General features: G+C 38.8%; 1 protein-coding gene across 1 annotated transcript in view; it reads left to right on the top strand.

Moving 5' to 3' along the window:
• Positions 1-20,297, top strand: part of NCKAP5 (NCK associated protein 5) — a 676,395-nt gene that overhangs the window by 393,405 nt on the left and 262,693 nt on the right. Inside the window, exon 5 of the mRNA XM_042993887.1 lies at positions 14,107-14,194. Coding sequence (XP_042849821.1) covers positions 14,107-14,194 — 88 coding nt within the window. The remainder of the gene's footprint in view (positions 1-14,106; positions 14,195-20,297) is intronic.

The raw sequence follows: 20,297 nt of genomic DNA, 5'->3' as shown, positions 1-20,297 counted from the left end.
GAGACAGCACACTGTTGAGATGCAAAAATTGGAATGGTCTCATGAGCTATATAGGTTAGGTTCAGTATGTTGCAGGAATACATTTGGATATGGGGATTTTCAGTGATATTTGAACTGATTCTTTAATAAGGATTTGAAGAGCTTCACTAGGGGTAGTGGGAAATTGCATTCTAGAAGGGAATATAATAAGAAGTAGGTTCAGAGGCTGGAAAGCAAAGAGTATACTGCAAGCATAATTCCACGTAGCCATGAATGACTGTGCATATGGAATATGAGGAGGAAAAGGGGGAAATAAGGCCATGGGAAGAAGGAAATATTGCAGATGCCTTGGTTCATGTTCACTCATTGTGCTGTAGGCAGCAAGGATGAGTCTTAGTAAGGTTTTCAACTAAATTCTTGAAACAGTAAGAATGATTGTTTGAAGAAGATTGACCTAATGCAGGTGGGAACCATGAAGTAACTAACTAGGTAGGAGAACTAGGTAGACCACTTATAGAGAAGTTTAAGAAAAGGAAATGGAGCCTGGTCTAGGTAGGGACAGGACATGGGCCAAGAGAAGAGGAGGGCATCAAAGGGGAGGAATTGGGAACCCTTGGGAAGTGGTAGGAAGGAGGAGACAGTTGAAAAGAGGCTGCAAACCTTTCATTCCAAGTGACGGGTGATGATGATGAGTATCAGTCAGGAAAAGAGACATGACGGTCTACTTGCAGCACAGAGGGACTTAACCCACATAAGCACATACCTGCAAAACAAATGCACATTTCAAGGAGCAGAAGTTGGGGGGCCTCTACGAGCAGCCAAAGTCAAGTTGGGCTTGTGGTCCAGTGTTGGGAGGTTGCTGCTGCTGCCCAAGGTGGAGAAAGACTGTGAGCTGCTGCCAGTGGTGCAGCAGCTGTGCGGCCATGAGAAAGGTGACAGTCAGGGAGTACAGAGTCCCGCCACCTGGGGCAAACTCACAGGGTCTGCACCAGTGTTGGCAGGGGAGAAAAAGCATATGCCTCCTTTTAGCTTCCAGAATGTCATGAGTGCACCTCATTCACAAAACCTGAAAGCTGGCAGTAGAGTCTGAGAAGATGCAGCTCCCAGACTTCATGCTTAACCAGCAGGGAAAGCATAAGAGAGGCTGGCAAGACTGCCCGGGTCCCAGTGGAGAAGACAAGATAAGGTAGAGTGTCTAGGGAGGATATGCTAACTGGCACATGTGCATTAGGTTATGGTGAACCATTGACTTGAGCATGTCTTATGGGCTATTGAAAAGCCAGATGTAGGCTTGGAGATTTAGATTTGGAAATCTGAAGCAAAATAGATATAGATGAGCTTGGAGAGAAAGACAGACACAGAGAGAGCTAGCCGAGAGAGGGACAATGACACCCTGGCCAGGAGATGTGGCCATTTTTGGAGATGTCCGTAGGAAGCAGAGAAGTGTTCAAATAGGAAGGGAGGGCATGTAGTCAGGAAAGCAACAGAGAGGGAAACTTGGAGAAGGAAGAGGTGGCCAATGCAGGTAAATGGCTTAACCCAAAAGACTTTGAAAAGGTTATTGAATGTGGTGATTTCACATCTACTGATGATAAGAAACCACTCTAGGCATAGTGGTTAGAACAAAAGTCAGATTAAAGGTAGTTGTTGAGATGGATTTGGTGGGGGAAATGTGAAAGCAGAACATATAAACTACTGGCGGTAGGGGGTAGAGAGACAAGAAGGATGGATAAATTGCAAAAGGAGAGTGGGGAGAAAAGAAGTTTCCACTAGGATAAAGTTTATGTTAACTTATTTGACATTTGATGAAAACAGAACCTCATGGAAAGAACAAAAAAGCTGCCAAAACGGCAGGTTGAGAGCAAAGGTCCAGAAAATGTGGGGAAGAACAGAATCCAGGGTTCCAGTAGTAGCCCTGGAAGAGAGGGTTCAGAAGCCTCCACGTCTGTCAGTATTCTAATTGGCATTGCCATTGAGATGATCATGAACATAATGAATTCCCCTAGAGAGTATGATGTCCAAGCAAGGACACCAGCAACGTTTTTCATAGAGTGATAATCAGCCACTCCATCTATATAGAAAATCTGGAAATAAGCACCACCAAAAACCCTACCAGTCAATGTGGATACAAATTTCCTCTTCCGTATTGATGTGCTCCCTGCCTCAGTAGCTACCCTCATTAACTGTTGCGTGATAATGACAACTTCTGTTGCAGGCTGTGGTTGCAGGCCACACTCAAACATAAAAAGAATGTTGACATTTGATTTATACAACTTTACTAATCAATTTCTTGGCTGGAGAAAAACTGCAATATCATTTTAGAGCCCCTATTATAGCCTAACAAGAGAGAGATAATTAAGTCCTAAGGGACCCATGTTGTAGCCGGGTATTGCAGAAGGGGCCCTTTCCTCCTTCTTCCCAAGCTGGGAGAAATCTCTGCACTTCACAATTAAGCCTGCTTCTCTTCTTTGTCTGGGGGAGGCAAGATCCTCGGAAGAAAGGCAGATGTGCTGCTTATTACTTGGTTTTTGACGTTCGTTTAGTGTAGGTTTTTAGTCTTTGTCAAAATGACAATAAACGCATGGATTGACAGGAAGCAGAGGGCTGCAGAGTTTCTTTTGTCTATATGCAGGGAGCAGGAAAAGGACTTTTGGCCATAGATTGAACATTCCAAGGCAGCGCAGCTTTAAGATACAAAGTAGTTAACACTGTGTATATCTATGCATGGTGTCATGGTATTTTCCAGTAGTTTAATCAACATAGTACACAGTTAATCCTTGAAGAACAGGGGTTTGAACTGCATGGGTCCACTCACACATGGGTTAATTTCCATACAGTACTGTAACTTTCTTCCCTGTGATTTTCTTAATAACATTCTTTTCTCTAGCTTACTTTAAGAATACAGTACAGAACACATACAACATACAAAATATGTGTTAATTTACTTTTTTTTGTTGTTATTGGTAAGGCTTGTGGTCAACAGCAGGCTATTAGTAGTTAAATTATGCAGGATCAAAAGCTGTATGTGTATTCTCCACTACATTGGAGGGTCCGTGCCCCTAGATGTGTTGCTCAAAGGTGAACTGTATTACAGCTCATCAATTATATTTCAAAAATCTTATCACTTGGCAGATTTTGAGTATCTTTGCTTAGTTTACTTTTTTTCTTTTATAATAAATCTGAAAATTGTGCTTCTTTCTCTGGTGATTTTACTTATCAAAGTAAATTTATTTTTTGAAGTTAGTGTCATTATATAGGTTCTCTGCCCTTTCCTCCCAACTAACCTTGCTTTCATTTTGTAGCATTGAAAATTCAAGGACAAATGGACACTATTTTAGCCCAAAGTCATTGTATTTTTCAACATCCATTTTATTGTGCAGGAATGTGTGATAATAGTGCTATATAAAAACTTGTATTCCATGATAAGAAACATTTGAAAACAATTGACTTTTATTTAATGTCAAACTCGTGGTTGGGGAATTTTGCAGTTATTGGTATAAGTTTTATTAGAGCAGTTTTTTTTTCTTAGCAAAAGATATTCTGATGTGGTTATTCTTTATTTTCTCATAGACATCAAGGGCCAAGAAGGGCATACTCTAAATACTGGGGAAAACCTAAACATCCTAAATTGTTGGGAAAAATACACATGTACAAGGAACATAAGGAGACAAATGCTCAAATTATGAATATGTGCCCATTGGGGGAGCATTACCTAGAGGTCCTGGTTGACATTATGTGAAGGGCAGTTATTAAGCTCCTATGAATCAATGAACATAACTTTAAATGTATGTAATTCAGTTGGAAGAGCCTTAACTGATTTGTATTAACAATGATTTAAAATGCTTTGCATTTTTAAAATTCATTTGTTTATTTATTTTGAGAGAGTGTGTGCACACACGAGCTAGGGAGGGGCAGAGAGAGAGAGAGAGAGAGAGAGAGAGAGAGAGAGAATTCCAAGCAGACTCCATGCTGTCAACACAGAGCCCCAATATGAGACTCAATCTCATGAAACATGGGATCGTGACCTGAGCCAAAATCAGAAGTTGGACGCTTAACTAACTGAGCCACCCACATGCTCCTAAAATGCCAACACTTGTATAAAACTAAAATGGAATACCCTTATTTTCAGTAGACATATAGACTAGTATGCATGCACTGAAGTATATTTCTCATTAAGCGAACTCACAATACACAATTTAAAAATTGCAAACACAAGCAGTAGTTACATTTGAAAATCCCTTCTCCATCAAGCCAAATCCTGCTCCTTTGCCAAAGTGTAGGATGGATCAGTACCTCAAGAGAGGTAGCCTCTTATATCTCTAAACCTCCCTAGCATTTTCTTCTGGCACTGATGCTGCTGTAGGGTAATTGTTGGCCTGCCTATCTCCCACACTTGGCAGTTTTTCTTTATTTGAGTTTCTAGTAATAGCACAAAGCACACAGTAAGCATGATTATCAAATAAAGGAACAGATAAGTGAATGAATGAGTGATTGAATAAATGAATGAGTATTCATATCACAAGTGTTATTTTTAAGTTTTCTGCATTTGGAATTAAAATTAGATTCATCTAAATATACTTTTCCCTTTAGTTTTCAACATTGTATATACCCCAAATGATGTAACTCCACAGTTTAGGGAAGTTCCACCTACCCAGGATCAACTGGTACTCCACTACGTGATTTGGGTAACAGAAGAAGACATGGGATACACTGGAGCCTTTAACAAGCTAACAAATTAGTTGTAAAACTAAAAAACCTGGACATGAAATTGTTTTAATGATATTTAACAGTGCCAGCTAGTATATGAGTAAGTGTTTTGGGAGGACATGAGAGTAAGACATAGATTCTCATAGGTTAATGTGAAAGGACATGCTTGTAAAAGATACAGATTCCTGGCTTCCACTCCCAGAGATTCTGATTTACTAGGTCTCAGTTGAACCTGGTAATATGAACTGCTAATGAGAACCTTTGGTGATTTTCTGCAGAGTGTTCCAGCAAAAATATTTTTCAATGGACTAAGGAGAGACTTCTATGGGCTAGAGTTGTCAGGGAAAAAGGAGGTGAGACTTAGACTGGAGCCTGAAAGATGCTTGGATAGGCAAGGAGGGGAAGGAGGGAATCCTTTTCTTATGGTAATTGACAGAAATGTCTCTATCCAAATAAGAGATGATTATGATGATTGACAAAATGCATTTTTGTGATATCCCACAATTGACTCTGGGAAATAATATGGATAGCATATTACTCTGATGCTTCCTTTTTTCTTTTTTTTTAAATCTAACATAGAAGCAGACTTTAAATTGACTTCTTTTCCCCAGTTTTCACTTTTACTGGTTAAATCTTGACACATTTCTACACTTCAGAGTTTCTAAGGATCAAGCATGCCTGTTACTGCCATATCGTGGATGGTGATGATATTTTAAACAAGGACTATTGGATGAGCAGTAGTAAAACATCAGATATCTCCCTCCACTGACACCACTGAGAAAGTATGTCTTTCATTTTCATTGCCAGTAAAATTTGGAAGGTTACAAAAGTTTTGTGGCAGTGCAGGCTGTTTTTCCATGTTGACAGATATTTACTATAAAATAAGCTGCATCAAAAACATGACTATCCACTGTCACAGTGAAGCTTAATAGTGTGTTCTTCAAAGCAAGGCAGACTTTGAAGGTGTTTGTTTGAAGATTCTTCCATCAGAGGGAACACGTTTGTGAACAGTTCAGAAGGCTCAGAGAGACTAATTGCATAGGCTGGCAATCAATTTGGCATGAATGAAAGAAGGGTGACAATCAATATCTAGCTGGGAAGTGAGAGAAGTTTCAGCAGTGACAGCTCAGTTGCCCAGCAGAGGGAGATAAGTAATACCCAATAAGAAAGGGCCAAGAAGACCACTGCTTCCTGCCTTTCTTGTATTTGGACACTGAGTCACCTAGAAAAAACTTTGTGTAGTTACACAGGCAGAGTAGACAGTCACTGAGACGTAGTTCCATATATGTCTTCAGTTCTGAAAATACAAGTATGGAAGCCATTATGTTAGCACCAATAACTGGTTCTCTTCTCCTTGCTGGGTTCTCACAAAACTAAATTTATCACCAGCCCTAGCAGTTATTTGGTCCATGTGACTAGTTCTGGCCAATAGCCTTCAAACTGAAGTGAAGTTCTGGAATGAGGCAATAAAAATCCCTATAACATTCTCCAGTTTCTCTTTTCCCAGCAATGATGAACGTTTCATGCTGAGAAGGTTAGAGAAGCCAGAATACTTAAGTTATTCCACTGACAGGGATCTAACCAGGACACTTTTTGCAATAAAAAGGGTGCTATTACTAATTATACCGGTATAATAGACATCAACTGGACTGTCCTGGGAAACCAGGACATAGAACCTCTCTACTCCAGGAGAATAGTTGACTGCTAAGGTGATCAGACCTTGGATCAATAAGAAATTTAGTTATTTTTTAGTCAATGAGCTATTGGGATTGTTCGTTATTAGAGCATAACCTATTGTATCATGACCAATACAGTAAGTTATTCTTCAAACCAGTTGTCTGAAACTTGGAGAGAAGTGCTATATCTCTCTATACTTTTTAGAAAAAGGCAATAAAGGTGGGTGCCTCCATAAAGTATTAGCTTGATTGGCTGATAATCCCAAGGAGCCTATTCTTTGCCTTTCTAATACCACTGCCGAAGGATCTCTATTTCAAAGGGCCTTGACTTCTAAAAGAACTATCTTTATAAACCACAATGAAAACAAGTGCCAATTTATATAGCATTTTACATTTTGTTTCATTGAATCCTCCTAACATCTCTCTGAGGTAAGTAGAGCTGGCATGAAATATCCATTTTGCAAATAAGGAAACTGAGGCTTAGAAAATGTGATTTTTCTGGGGCGCCTGGGTGACTCATTCAGTTGAGCATCCAACTCTTGATTTCAACTCAGTTCATGATCCCAAGGTTGTAGGATTGAGCTCCATGTCAGACCCCATACTGAGCACAGTGCCTGCTTAGGATTCTTTCTCTCTTTCTCTCTCCCTCTGCCTCTCTCTCCCACTTTCTCTCTCTCTCTCTCTCTCTCTCTCTCTCTCTCAGAAAGAAAGAAAGAAAGAAAGAAAGAAAGAAAGAAAGAAAGAAAGAAAGAAAGAAAAGAAAGAGAAAGGGAAAGTTATTTGTTCTAAGTTATATTGCTGATAAGAATATCTACCCCCACACCCATTTTTGCCACTTTAGGGAGTGCCAGGGACTGAGATATACTGCCTATATTGTGGCCACAGGGGTTGAGGTTGGGAGAGGATTTGATAACACCACTTCTCTGGATGTGCTATGGTTTTGCCCTATCTACTTGCTTAAGAGAAACCACTCTGAAATATTGTGGATCAAACGCCACAAGAACTATGTGATTTAAATAGCAGGCCCAGTGAAAATGCCCTATGGACATTCATGAGGATACAGAAGCCAGTTTTATGGATTCATAATGCACTTCTTTGCCAAAATTATACTTTTATTTTTCCAGAAAATTTAATGCTATAGTTTGATCCCAAATAGGGCCAACTGGATTTTCCTGATCTTCTCCTACATACCAAAAAAAAAAAAAAAAAAAAAAAAGTCACAGATTAGCACCTTTTACTTACTGTGCCTTGTACATTATTAAAATCCGGTGTCACTGTTGATTTAACCTCCCTAAGCTTTAATGACTTAACACTTGTCAAGGTCCCCTCCCCCCCAATAAAAAGCCTTTAAGATATGGAAAATGAAAATCAAATTCAAGATGAGTTTGCCAATGAGAATCAAGTCCAATCATTTCATTCAAGTATTTAATTTTCTCTGGGTCATATCCCAAACAGGTCTGAACTGTGAGAGAAGAGAGTATCATATGTTTGATGTATTCTTTGGGGTTATAACTATCTGCTGAGGAGCCAATTACAACTATGGAGAAATGCATAACTTGTCTGAAGCATAGTGAACTTCATCTTGAGTAACACCATTATATTGCTATATTTAAAGTTTCAAAAGTTTAATAATGAATATTAAGAAAGAAATCTTGATTGTCCAGTTCACATTATTCCTTGACTAAGACAAAATTAGAAAATTCTCGTTTTAAGAAATGGAAAAATGATGTTCCAAGTTGATACATAAGTTTTCTAGAACAGAATAGTCTCTAATTAAAATTCAGTAATTTTTCTTATGATATATTCAAGTATTTTTTATTATTCATATCAACATAGGTAAAAAGAATAAATAGTGAAGGCCAACAATAAATTGAATTGAACTGTCTGCTATCTTCAAAGTTCCCCTAACATTTGAATGCTGAACTATAAAGATCTATCCCTCAAGTAATACATTTATATTAAAACTACTTATCTTGGCAATTCAAAGTGCTTTCTGAGTTGTATCAGACTCAAAGAACATTCCTGCTTTGGATTACTTGAGAAAATTTTAAAAAGAACTAAATCTGGGTTTGTTTATGAAACTTCATTATACAAGGATAGCTTTAGAAGTTTACTAACTTCTTGATCTCATGAGACTGGACATGGGTAGTTATATTGACCATTAATTATTTTGTATTAATAAGACATCATCATAATAGTTAATAATTATTGCATTAATTAAAACCTCCACTCAATTAAGGGAAGTAACCCATTTTACAGACCTCTCAAGGATTCTTGGTATATAGTACAAACCCTACCTTCAAAGTGTTAACCAGTGTTAACCATAGTGAAAGCAGGTGTGCTACACTTCTTTCTGGCACTCACACCCATGGGAGTCTCTCTCTTTTTCTCTCTGGATGAATATGAACTCTACAGTCACATGAATCCATAAATGCAACTTTGTTTTGCCACCAGTGAGCAAAAACACTTGAGATTTACCTGTTAACATTCAGGGGATTCCCTTCAACTCCACGTGGAAAATGGGGCTTCTCCCCTGAATGGCATCTCTGCTCCCCTGCCTTCTCCATGTCTGCCATTCAGCAAGCTCCCAGTGCAGGATCAGCACAAGCCTGCCTAGGAGAAAATTTATGGTGCTTTCTGCTTACATACAGATGGCCCTGAAGAGAATATGATGCAGTAATTCAAATTGGACCAGCACCTTTCGATCTGTTTATGAATGGTGTTGCATCCCCACGAGTGAATTAGAGCACTGTGGTTTCTGGGCAACAGTATTATTCTTGCAAAATTTGTGCTGAATTAAAAATATATATCATCTAGGAAAGAAAGAAGAGATTCTGGCCCTCCGACATTTATCCAGAGTGAGCTTCAGTTTCTGTGAAGTTTTCAGTTATTTTCGCTGTAGATTTACTGTTCCTAACTATTGCAGTGGGGATCAGCAGAGACTAGGTTAAGAACATTAAAGTCACAGTGGACCTGGGGATTGTCCATGCCTACATGCTTAGATATGCTAGCTTCTAAGTGAGGAAACTCTCATTTTCTGAGGAAACAAGTTGGTTCAGTTGAGCAGAACCCTATACTAAACCAGCAAAATTTCCACATGAATGGTTTCCTCTTGGAATTGAAAATTAGTAGGCTTTTCTTTCCACTCCTAAACTTGAAGAAAGCTTTGTACTGCAATTAAAATGGGGAGGTAAAATGGCTTGTTGATCAAAGCAATGGAAGTGGAATGAGAAAAAGAAATTGAAAGCAAGTGATATGGGAGGTCATGCAAAATATGTTTTTCATTTAGATAATTCTATCCTCTCTGCCCCAGAAGCAGAACACTGGACTGTCTGTGCAGAGGTTAGTCAGCCAGGAGTCTGATGGTGTTAAAGGATGTCCAGGCTGGGGACTGAATCTAGAACCCTGGCCTCATTAAGGTTCTGTTCTAGCCATCTAAGCTAATTGGCTTAGCTTAGTTTAGCCTAATACTGACAGTAGACTGCACATTCAGTGTTACAGAAAGAGCAGGGAGTTATTTCTGAGAGATAGCTAGTTTGTTTTACTAATGACCAGGAGCTGGACATTTTAGCCCCAAATGTCAGTGTAAGACTTACCCTCCAGTCTTGCTGGCTCCTCTCATTTGTCTACTTCTCTCTGACCACTCAGATTTACATATTGGTCTGTTTGCAAATCAAAAGGAGCCAAGGGATGGATGAGTGAAGAAACACTTAGATTCATTCATTTATTTAAAAAGAATTTATGGACTACCTATCCCGTAACAGTAGCTATGCTGAGTTGCTAGAGATAACGTAAGCAACAAGGCAGAGCCACTGACCTCAAGAAACTCGGATTTTGTTAATAAGGCAGAAATGAATTGATTATGACCTTGCAACCTCTCACATAAGAGACAGTGAGAGAATATTGAGTAATTTCATTGTTTATTTCATTATTAATGTGTTATGTGATTAATCTGCAAGTACCCATTAAAATATTTCTTGAAATATGACTCAGTTCAGCTTTCAGTTGAAAGAGTCCCATCAGTTATCAGTTTGAGTTGGGGAGAGTGGCTTCTTGTTCTGCATTTATTTTGTTCTATTTCTGTCAAAAACTAACCTGTGCTAAACTGAATATCTGATCAGAGGAGTCACAAAAGAACATTTCAGTCTAATGTTCTGCTCAGTATCTAGCGCTTCATGAGGCAAAAACTCCTACATTTATACCTATGGTATCTGAAATACACTGTTGACAAATGAATTTAGTTTTTTTTCTCTGATGTGTATAGAACTTAACTTTTTAAAAATAGTTCTCTTAATATACATTAAAGCTTAAAACATGTCAACAAATGCAGTTAAGGTCTATGTATTTTTCATTGACTGCCACTTGACCAGTATTTAGGAGAAGAAAGAACTTAGTCACAGATTAGACCCCCCCCCCAAAAAAAAGAAAAAAGAGCTAAAAGACAATGATTAAGGGTGATGCTAAGCCAATCAACAGTTTGTAAAAATAGAAAGAAAAGAAAAGAAAAAAAGAAAATCTCTGCCCACATCTGGTCTGGGAAAAGAAATTTGCTTATTTTTAGCCACATTTGGAAAAACAGATAGTGGAAGTATTTTATGTAAAGGCTGGTAATGCACACCCTCACGCATCAGCTATCAAAATAATAGGATAAAGTAAAATACCATTGGACCTCAAACGACAATGAATGGTGCTTCACAGTCTTTGATTTTCAGGAAAATGAAGAGAGATGTTTGCTAAATGAGAATTAAAAGAAAGAAGATGTCATCAGGGAATAAATAATCGTATCTTCTCATCAGGTTCAAACTATTTTGTCTATGACCAGATTCATAAAGGTTATGAAAAGATGAGACAAGTTAATTTTTTACCAAAGGTTGGGTTGGGTCCCTGCAACTCTGTTCCAAGATATGGCTTGGAAATGTAATTGGTTTCAATTAATCATGAAGTAGTGCCAGAAAATGATGTTCACAGTGTTACTGTGGGTCTTGGCTGCTTGAGAATCTAACAGCTTCCTGCCTGCCTCTTTCTCTTTTCTTTTTTCTCAACATAAAGCCAAGAAAAATGGGGGAAGGTGAATAGATGTTTTTCTTTTTGATCTAGCAACTTCTGTATGGAACTTTTAATTATACAGAAGAGATAATTCAGCAAGATATGCACTGACAGAGGTATATTTCAACTTATTAAAAGAAGACAAGATTTAATTTTAACTGAATCTAACAAACTTGAGACACATTTTAAACCAAATATTTATAAATGAATGAAATATGGATTGAAATAAGAAAGACCTGCAGCCTCTGTACTGAGGTAGAGAAAATAGACTGATATTTAGGATGCTGGGGGCCAGTCCCTGATCTATCATACACAAGCTGCCTGATCTTGAGCAACTCCTCACCATTATCATTACTTTTTTTGTTTATGATAGATTTGACAAACGTCATGGAAAATCTGCTACCATTTGAGAGATAATTTGTTTTTTTCATACAGTGAAATAGAATATTAGAAATTGGCTCTGATCACTTAATATTTCAGAATCTGTGCTTTCTTCACCCCTATATCTTTTTCTTTCTTTTTTTTTTTTTTTTTTTTTTTTTTGGTAAATAAATTCAGTTTGTCTCTTCTACAAGATCGTGAGCACTCTCAGAGCTTAAGGTCAGAAATGGTGTTTTTGCCTTTTTGGGCTCAGCACCCAATAGATGTTCACCATGGTAACTCTTGATTAGAAGTTAAGACTCTTCTTCATTTAAAATCATTTCCTGTATGTAAATAAGATCTAGTGGAAAGAAGCCGCTCTTTGATATTCAGGCAAAATGGCTTCATCCTAACCTACCCAGCTAGCTGTGATCCTGTCAGTTAGCCTTTAACCTTTCTGTGTCTCTGCTTCTCATCCACCACAGTGTAGTAGTGATGTAGTGATCTTTTAAAAGTACATTGTAATGATTAGTAGATGAGAGTTCTTCAACAAGTTGAAAGTACTGTTTAATTTTGATGTTATCATTAATAATGTAAGACTTGTGAAAATACAGGGAGCCAGACTTTGCTCTCCTGTTTGGATGCACAAAGAGATGGCTTATATAAATATAGTCACAAATCATTCTTTGAGCACTCATAATCAATGTCCACTGTCTTCTAAAATTTTGAGTGGATCTTGATGGCATACCCTGTAAAGGCAGAATTTCTCCAATTATAACCTAGACTTGAACTGGCCCAGTTCATCTGAAGTTTCCTCACTCTGCCACTAAGTAGTTTTATGCCATATTAGAAAGTTTGGCATTTGGAACTGTACTCCTTTGTTTACTGTAATGGTCTTGCCACTTCATGAATTCAGTCGCCTCCTGGAGCCCTTAATTTGTCTTGCCAGAAGCTTTTAGTGAGAGAAAGAAGCTGGATGAGCCTGCTTTTCCTCAGATCTTTTAAACTAGTATCATACTGAGTCACTGAAATACAGTCTTCAGGATGGGACTGATAGAAACAGCCAACTCAGGTTCTGGGCAAGAGAGCACTCACTGTGTCCAGAGCATCCTGCTCAGGTGTCTTCCCCTAAGAGTATGGTCCATGTATCCTCATAGATGGGCCCCAGAGACAAGGTCATCCAAACACAGTTTGAATATACATGATCAATGCCTGGCACAGAGTAACTACTTAATACTTTTTAAAAATGCATTAACAAAGGATTCATATAGCAACTGTCTACTGAGTACCCACTTTATCTGTAGTTGGGGGGAGACACATAAGAAATCTATGACATGGTTTTATACCAAATATTGTAATTAATTTCAGAAGAAAGAACATGCATATAATTTGAGCATTAAAGTGGGGAGTTTTTGAATGATAGAATGAGTGATGTAAAGCATAAGGCTGTAAAAATTCAAGGAAATGTGGAGGGAGGCCGTGAAGATGTTTCTTTGGTAGTGAAATTGAAGTAGATTTTGAAAGATGGATGGAAATGAGAAGATGCAGGGTTTGCCATTTCAAGGAGTAACAACATGAGACAGTGTCTCAAAGTGGAAATGGAAATGTGTTGTTTTTTTTTTTTTACTGTTTACTTTTGGGCAATGGGGAATGGGTATTGGAAGTAGGAATGTAAGACAATATAGGATTATAACATACAATATAAGTTACATTATAACCCATAGAAATACTAATTAATGTGCACTAGGCTGTATGTGTAGATGTTTATTATTTGAAAGAATAAAAAATCTGAAGTAATTTAAGTTCCATCAGTAGAGGAATGGTTAAATAATGTATGGTGCATTCGCATCATGAAATACCAGAAAGTACCTGAAAAGAATAGATCTTTGTGTGCTGACACAGACCACCCTGGAAAGATGTAACAGTTTGTTAACAGCGAAGATGCATTCATGTAATATTCGTCACCAACTTTGAAAATTGATTTAAGAAAAAGTGGTATTTCAGGAAGATTAATGTGGTGACATTGTGTCAAATGAAAGGGGAGTGATTGAAAGTGAAGAGGGATAGTGGGAGATGTTTGCATGAGTACAAATGCAGGAAGCCAGTGATAGGGACCTGAATGGTAAAGACAAAGAGAACTCAGAGACATTCTTAATTTTAAAGGACTTCATGACAGATTCCTAATGGAGGGTATGAAGGAGAGAGAAGAGAAAAGAGATTTCCAGGTATAAGCTTATACTGGAACTATACTGAAGAAATATTTCTACTAACTGGAATAGCCCCATGTTAATCAAACCATCTCTAAAGAAAGTCTTTATTTTGTCTGTTTGTTTCTCAGGATGGAAGAAACAGTGCGAAATCTATTGCAGAGTCAAGGGCCTCCAGAGCAGAAAAAAGAAGAAACTGTTAATATAATGGTCTATCAGGTACACCACGTTTCTCACTCTTGGCTGGGCACCAGTTGGCTTGTTTTTCTTGTATTTCTCTAACTCTGTCCTCCCTGACCCAGAGATAAATAAACAAGTGTGGTCCAGACCCAGGTGCTGGGAACCATACAGTCACCTCTGCTTAAGGAATCACATACATGTTTATTTAACTCCTTCATATCTTGGACTCTGTGAAACAAATTGTAGATTGGGTCATAGGAAGCTGCAAAAAGTAAGTTTATAGTGAAACAGAGAAACCTATAAAAGTACCATAGTACTTGGGGTACCAGGGTGGCCCAGTCAATTTAAGCATCTGACTCTTGATTTAGGCTCAGGTCATAATCTCACAGTTTGTGAGGTCAAGCCACGCATCAGTCTGCATGCTGACGGTGCACAGCCTGCTTGGGATTTCACTCTCTCTACCTTTACCCCATCTGTGTTCTCTCTCTCTCTCTCTCGAAATAATTAAATAAAAAGTACCTCAGTGTATACTCCATGGTCAGGGTGATAACAGAGGTATCTGTAGCATTCTCTGGGAATATGGAGGGGAGTGACTCATCCTGTCTGGGAAGTTAAGTGCCATACCTCCAAGAAGGTATGACACTTGGTATATTTCAGAGTTATGACACTTAGGGACCTGAGAGAGAGAGAACAGGAGGAAGGATGTTGCCAACAGCAGGGTAGCCTAGAGAAAGGTACAGTAGTGTGAATTTGCATGGCAGGCTCAAGAAGAATAAGAAGTTCAAAGTAAGTAAATAATGGCCTGATGAGATAAAAATCTTGATGGTGAGACTGGGGGTACTTGGAAGAGCTGGATGAGGTCATGCTTGTATGTTGTGCTCATGGGTGTGGCCTTGCACCTTGGGCACTGTAGACTCAGAAGAGGTCCAAGTTGGTAAGTGGTAGACAAAGTGGCCAGTCACTGTCTTCTGATCATCCTCATTCCATGGTTCTGTAACACAGCAAAGCAGCCAGCATGGTAAGAAGGGCTTCCGATCTGAGCACGACCCAAGTTGGCCACACAGATGAGACGGCTCTGGCAAGGTGGGAAAGGGAAATACAGCAGAAAGAGCACAGGCACCCGACATAGAGAAATTGAAGACTTTTACTGGAAATCACTTAAAATCACAAATAGAGACCTGCTATCCATTGTACAACTAAGCATAGGGAGCCCCAACAGCTAAATAAGGCAAGGAAATGGGCAGAAACTTGGGGGTAAGCACTGGGCAACCCTAGATTTTTTTCTGACTAAAAAGCAAGAGTGTCTGGGGAGGCACGCATGGAAACCTGTCTGGTAAAGATCATGTCACATGATTTTCCCTCAGTGTATGGATTCAGGGGTCTACAACCCAACTTGTTATGAAGAAGATCAGAAGGGACCAGATAATAAACGTTATAGTATTACACGAAGTTAAGAAATCTAGGCATGGGTAGCCTTAACAAGTGTGTGCACTAAGTATTTGACTCTTGAAGCATACAAGGCTACTTTATGATAAGGGGAACATCTGTTCTCCAGCTCCAGGGACAACAGTGCAAGCCATTGACTTAAGCTACCAGAGAAGAGATGAAAGTTAGCTCCAAAAAAACAGGAAAAAAATATCACTAACGTCCATTTCTAGGGAAAGGGTTTAGATTCTTCTCAAGGGGTGGTCTTTACACAAGGAATGCCTGCCCAGCTCTTCCTGATGTGTGGTCACCCGAAGTTAGGATAAGGATTTAAGTCCTCCTCGCTCTAAAGTTTTCCCAAGTATTAGTTGTGCTTTGGTAGAAAATGGAGGTACAAGTAAAACAGGACTTGGTTCTGCATTAAGTGGTTCTGTGCAACCTAAAAGAATCTGAAACATAAGTCATTTGTTCCTCCTCAAGGTAACACCAGGCTTTAGTTAGAGCTAAATAATTCAGTGTTGCTCTTATGCTTTTCCAGATCTCCTCATTATGGGGCACTTAGCATCAGAATTCATTTTGTGAAACTGGAAGCTACTTAGAAAAACAGATACAGTTTTAAAAATGTTATTTAAAACGATTTCCTCTCTATAACCCAGTCTGCTGGATTTGAGAAATTAGCTCCTCTCTCTTGGGAGGAGACAGTTACTAAGTCGAATTCATGCAACATGGAAGGGATTTTTTAGTTATTGCTCTAATTGGCCTGTGGCTCATTGTCTGGAAAATGGGAGAGAGACATGGGCTGTATGATCCATAAAAGTCACTTATACATTCAAGAGATATCTATTGAGCTTGTAGTATGTACCAGGCACAACCTTGTTCTCTGAGGGTTCTAGGAACAGAATGGAGAGAAGAGAAAGAAGAGTGTTGCTGGTTGGCACTGAGTCCCAAGAAGGTCCTTGTCATGTCACTGATTCTAGTCTAAATATGGCTGAGGGGCCCAAAGAGGGTGTGCAAGATGTGTATGGCGGTCTCAGTAGAGCACACAGTTAACACCTCCTTGTTTTAGGTAAGAGTTGGAAAATCTATTACTTCATAATCTGGGGTGTTATTAGCACACCTGACTCAGATTTTCCAACTGTGAGAATTCTCTGACAGGAGCTGGAGGCCCAGGGAAAGCTAAAGCCCATGGGAAAGCTGGAGTTTGGTTCATTTTCTATCGTGGAAGTGTTTATTCTGAGGCTTTTATCACTGAGTTAATATAATAATAGCAGAATTATTGGCCCAATATATGAATATATTCATATGAATATATTCATATTCATATATATATTCATATTCATATGAATATGAATATTCATATATATTCATATTCATATGAATATATGGCCCAAGTGGACCAGGTATGAGAAAGGTCAAATCTTCTCTAAGGGTTCACGTTCTATTTTTCTACTTTCGGTAGGGAAACAGGTACAGAGAGAGTTTTTTGGGGGTTGATTTGTTTGTTTTGTTAAAAGACAAAAGCCTTGCTTTTGAAAACTGTGCACTGGCAACCCACACCCAGTTTAATGCCAAAGGGCGTTCAGGAGTGGTGGAGAGACTGGCACCCTGAGAGCCTCTGTGTGGTCTCAGGGAAACAGTCCCACCCAGAAGTCACCAGTGTGGGCAGATGGCCTTATGTTTCAAAGGAAGATTGAAGTTCCAGTTTTTATGGGTTTTTTAGTCTTAAATAGTGGCTTATTTTTTTATACATGGACTGCGTAAAATATGCTAGTCTAAAGCCAATCCTCAAAACAGAAAGAGGATTTCTAGGGTTTCTTCTTGCTCTTAGAACTCTGGGATTTTGACACTTCTTTGCAGTCCTGCATGGCTTGGTCTACGCAGAGTATGGGCACCAAGTGCCTCTAGCGACGGTATGCACTCTGACCTACTGCTGGCCAGCACTTGCTGAGCACCTACTATGGATGGTCGTATTCTAATCATTTTACAAGGGTGAACACACTGGACTTTCACAAGAACGCTTTGAAGTAGGTACTATCATCTTCCTTATTTTACAGAAGATGAAACTGAGGCACAGAGAGGTTAAATTACATATTACCAAAAGTTACACATTACCCTTGTTAGGTTGCCTGAGCTCTTTTGTACCCTTTTAGCAGAGTGAGTAAATCACCATAACAATGGAATGTAGAGTTGTTTCCAAAAGGTGCCTAAGTCATTGTCCTAGCAGAGAGCACATTGCATCAGTGTCTGAGTCTCCCTCTCTTTACCCCTTTACTCTGTCCCACCTCCGTGGAGAGCCCTGAACTGTGTGTTTTCTTTTCTTTTCTTTTCTTTTCTTTTCTTTTCTTTTCTTTTCTTTTCTTTTCTTTTCTTTTCTTTTCTTTTCTTTCCTTTCCTTTCCTTTCCTTTCCTTTCCTTTCCTTTCCTCTTCTTTTCTTTTCTTTTCTTTTTTTTTAAGTTTATTTATTTATTTAGGGAGAGAGCACACACATGCTTGAACGCAAGCAGGGGAGGGACAGAGAGAGAAGGAGAGAGAGAATCCCAAGCAGGGTCTGAACTGTCAGCCAGGAGCCTGACACAGGGCTCAATCTCAAGAAACATGAGATCAGGACCTGAGCCAAGATCAAGACTCGGACGGACGCTCAAGCAACTAGGCACCCCTGAGCTGTGTGTTTTCTGAGTCCAGCTCCATTATTTCCAACGATGGCTTATGTTCAGTCATTGATGCTGTAGATTGTGTTTAAAGCAATCTAGTGTGTTACCCAAATCATTTCCATTTGAAGTGATTTAATTGAAAATCAAAATGACTTTTCCTTAAGCAGTTCCTTCAAAGTATTCTCAGATATGATGAACCAGGTGATGGCTTGGGGAAAGGGATCCTTTCTAGTTATCCTAAAATCTGTCAGTCATCAAGAATATATCCAGACCCTTTTATGTACACAGAAAGCACCTGACATAGGCCAGGATTTAGCTCAAGACCTGCCCAGCCGAGATGTTACTTATTTCACAAATTAGAATTCTTATCAGGAGTGGGAAAGTTTTGACTTTAAACTTCACCTCTTTTCCCTGTAATGACTGAAGCAAATTCAAAAATTTCAGTGTACTCAGGGCATGTGGGTGGCTTAGTCGGTTGGGCGTCCCACTTCCGCTCAGGTCATGATCTCGCAGTCTGTGGGTTCAAGCACCGTGTGGGGCTCTGTGCTGACAGGTTGGAGCCTGGAGCCTAGAGCCTACTTCTAATTTTGTGTCTTCCTCTCTCTCTTCCCCTCCCCCATTTGTGCTGTGTGTCTCTCTGTCTCTCTCTCTATTTCTCTCTCTCAAAAAATAAACATTAAAAAAATTCAGTGAAAAAATTCCAGTGCACTAGAAAGAAAAGTTAAGTTCGAAAAATTATATTAAACAATCGATTACAAAAGTTACCTTTCTAAGAAAGCTCTTTTCAATAGCAATATTCCTAGCGTATTTCAAGTGTGATATTTTCAAACTTTTAACATAAAACCATTTTTCATGAATATATGTAAATGCAAGGCAAAATTGAAATACCTGTGATTTTTAGAAGCTACAAGTTTCCTGGCTCCATTTCCTGGCTGAGTCGCAGAATCACCTGAAGGAATCATAACAGACTGAGCTCTCCGGACCCCTCTTTAGGATGATCTCTTTTGTTTTGTCATTTTTTCCCCTAAGTTTGGTGAGTCATTTTGACTCTTCTGGTCCATAAATATGTTGGGAACCTGTGAGGTACTTTAGTATCCATCCATTCCACCACCCCTGTTCCCACAGTTTGCAAAGGAGAAAACAAGAGTTGAGGTTCAGAGCCCCATTCTCAGCCCAGTGCATGCATATGCATCTATACTGATTCTTTCATGCACAGTATTTATCTCAGTAAGCGCTCTGGCAGTTAATTAGCCAAGAGAGCTGAATTCTTTAGAACTCTTTAAAGAGCTTGTTTGTAATTCATATAAGTGATTTAGAAAAGTGGGGTTTTTTCCCTGTTCTTTTTTAATCTAAATAGAATGTGGTAAACAAATGCAAAAACAGATCAAAAGTGAGTACCTTCTGTGAGTGCATACCAGTTGGGAAAAAAAAAATGATTTAAAATTCTATTGAGTATCTGTTGATAGAGGGCTAAGTCTTTGCATAGGCATTTATAAAATTATAATACACAATGGAATATGAAATATTTTTATTGAGCTTTTTTATGTATGTCTGTGACCTGTAATCTCAGGAAATCTCAAATGCCTTTGATTCCGCTTTAAGAAATTTGGCCTTTTCTTTGAATTGCTGTGAACTTTGAGTAGCTGCTGAAGTGAGTAATGGTAATAAAAGGAGTATTTTTATTGTGTGTTAAGTCTTAAATGGCTGAAACTGCTCCTCGAGGAAATGGTTTCCTTCCTCTTTTTGTCCTATTCTGTTTTGTTTTAAGCAACATCTTCTATTCAGATAGTAAATTTAGGTAAAGGAGACAGGATTTCTCAAAACCAAAGTGTGTGATGAGGTTCAGGACAGCTAAGAACATTGTCTTTCATAAAATCGTTTTCTCTTTGAAATTATTCCATAAGAAGAATTTATGATTTTGCACTCTACAGAAGACTTTCCAGAATTCCAGAAGTTTTCAAAACAATCTCATATGGTGACATCTGACTGAGGAGAGCATTCACCTATGAAATGCCAAAGTCATATTAAATACTTTGAAAGGAACAGAGGCTTTAAATAATAGCAC

The sequence above is a fragment of the Panthera tigris genome, chromosome C1 (genome assembly GCF_018350195.1).
Source record: "Panthera tigris isolate Pti1 chromosome C1, P.tigris_Pti1_mat1.1, whole genome shotgun sequence".
Taxonomy (NCBI): domain Eukaryota; kingdom Metazoa; phylum Chordata; class Mammalia; order Carnivora; family Felidae; genus Panthera; species Panthera tigris.
This window is presented reverse-complemented; position numbering and strand designations above follow the sequence as displayed.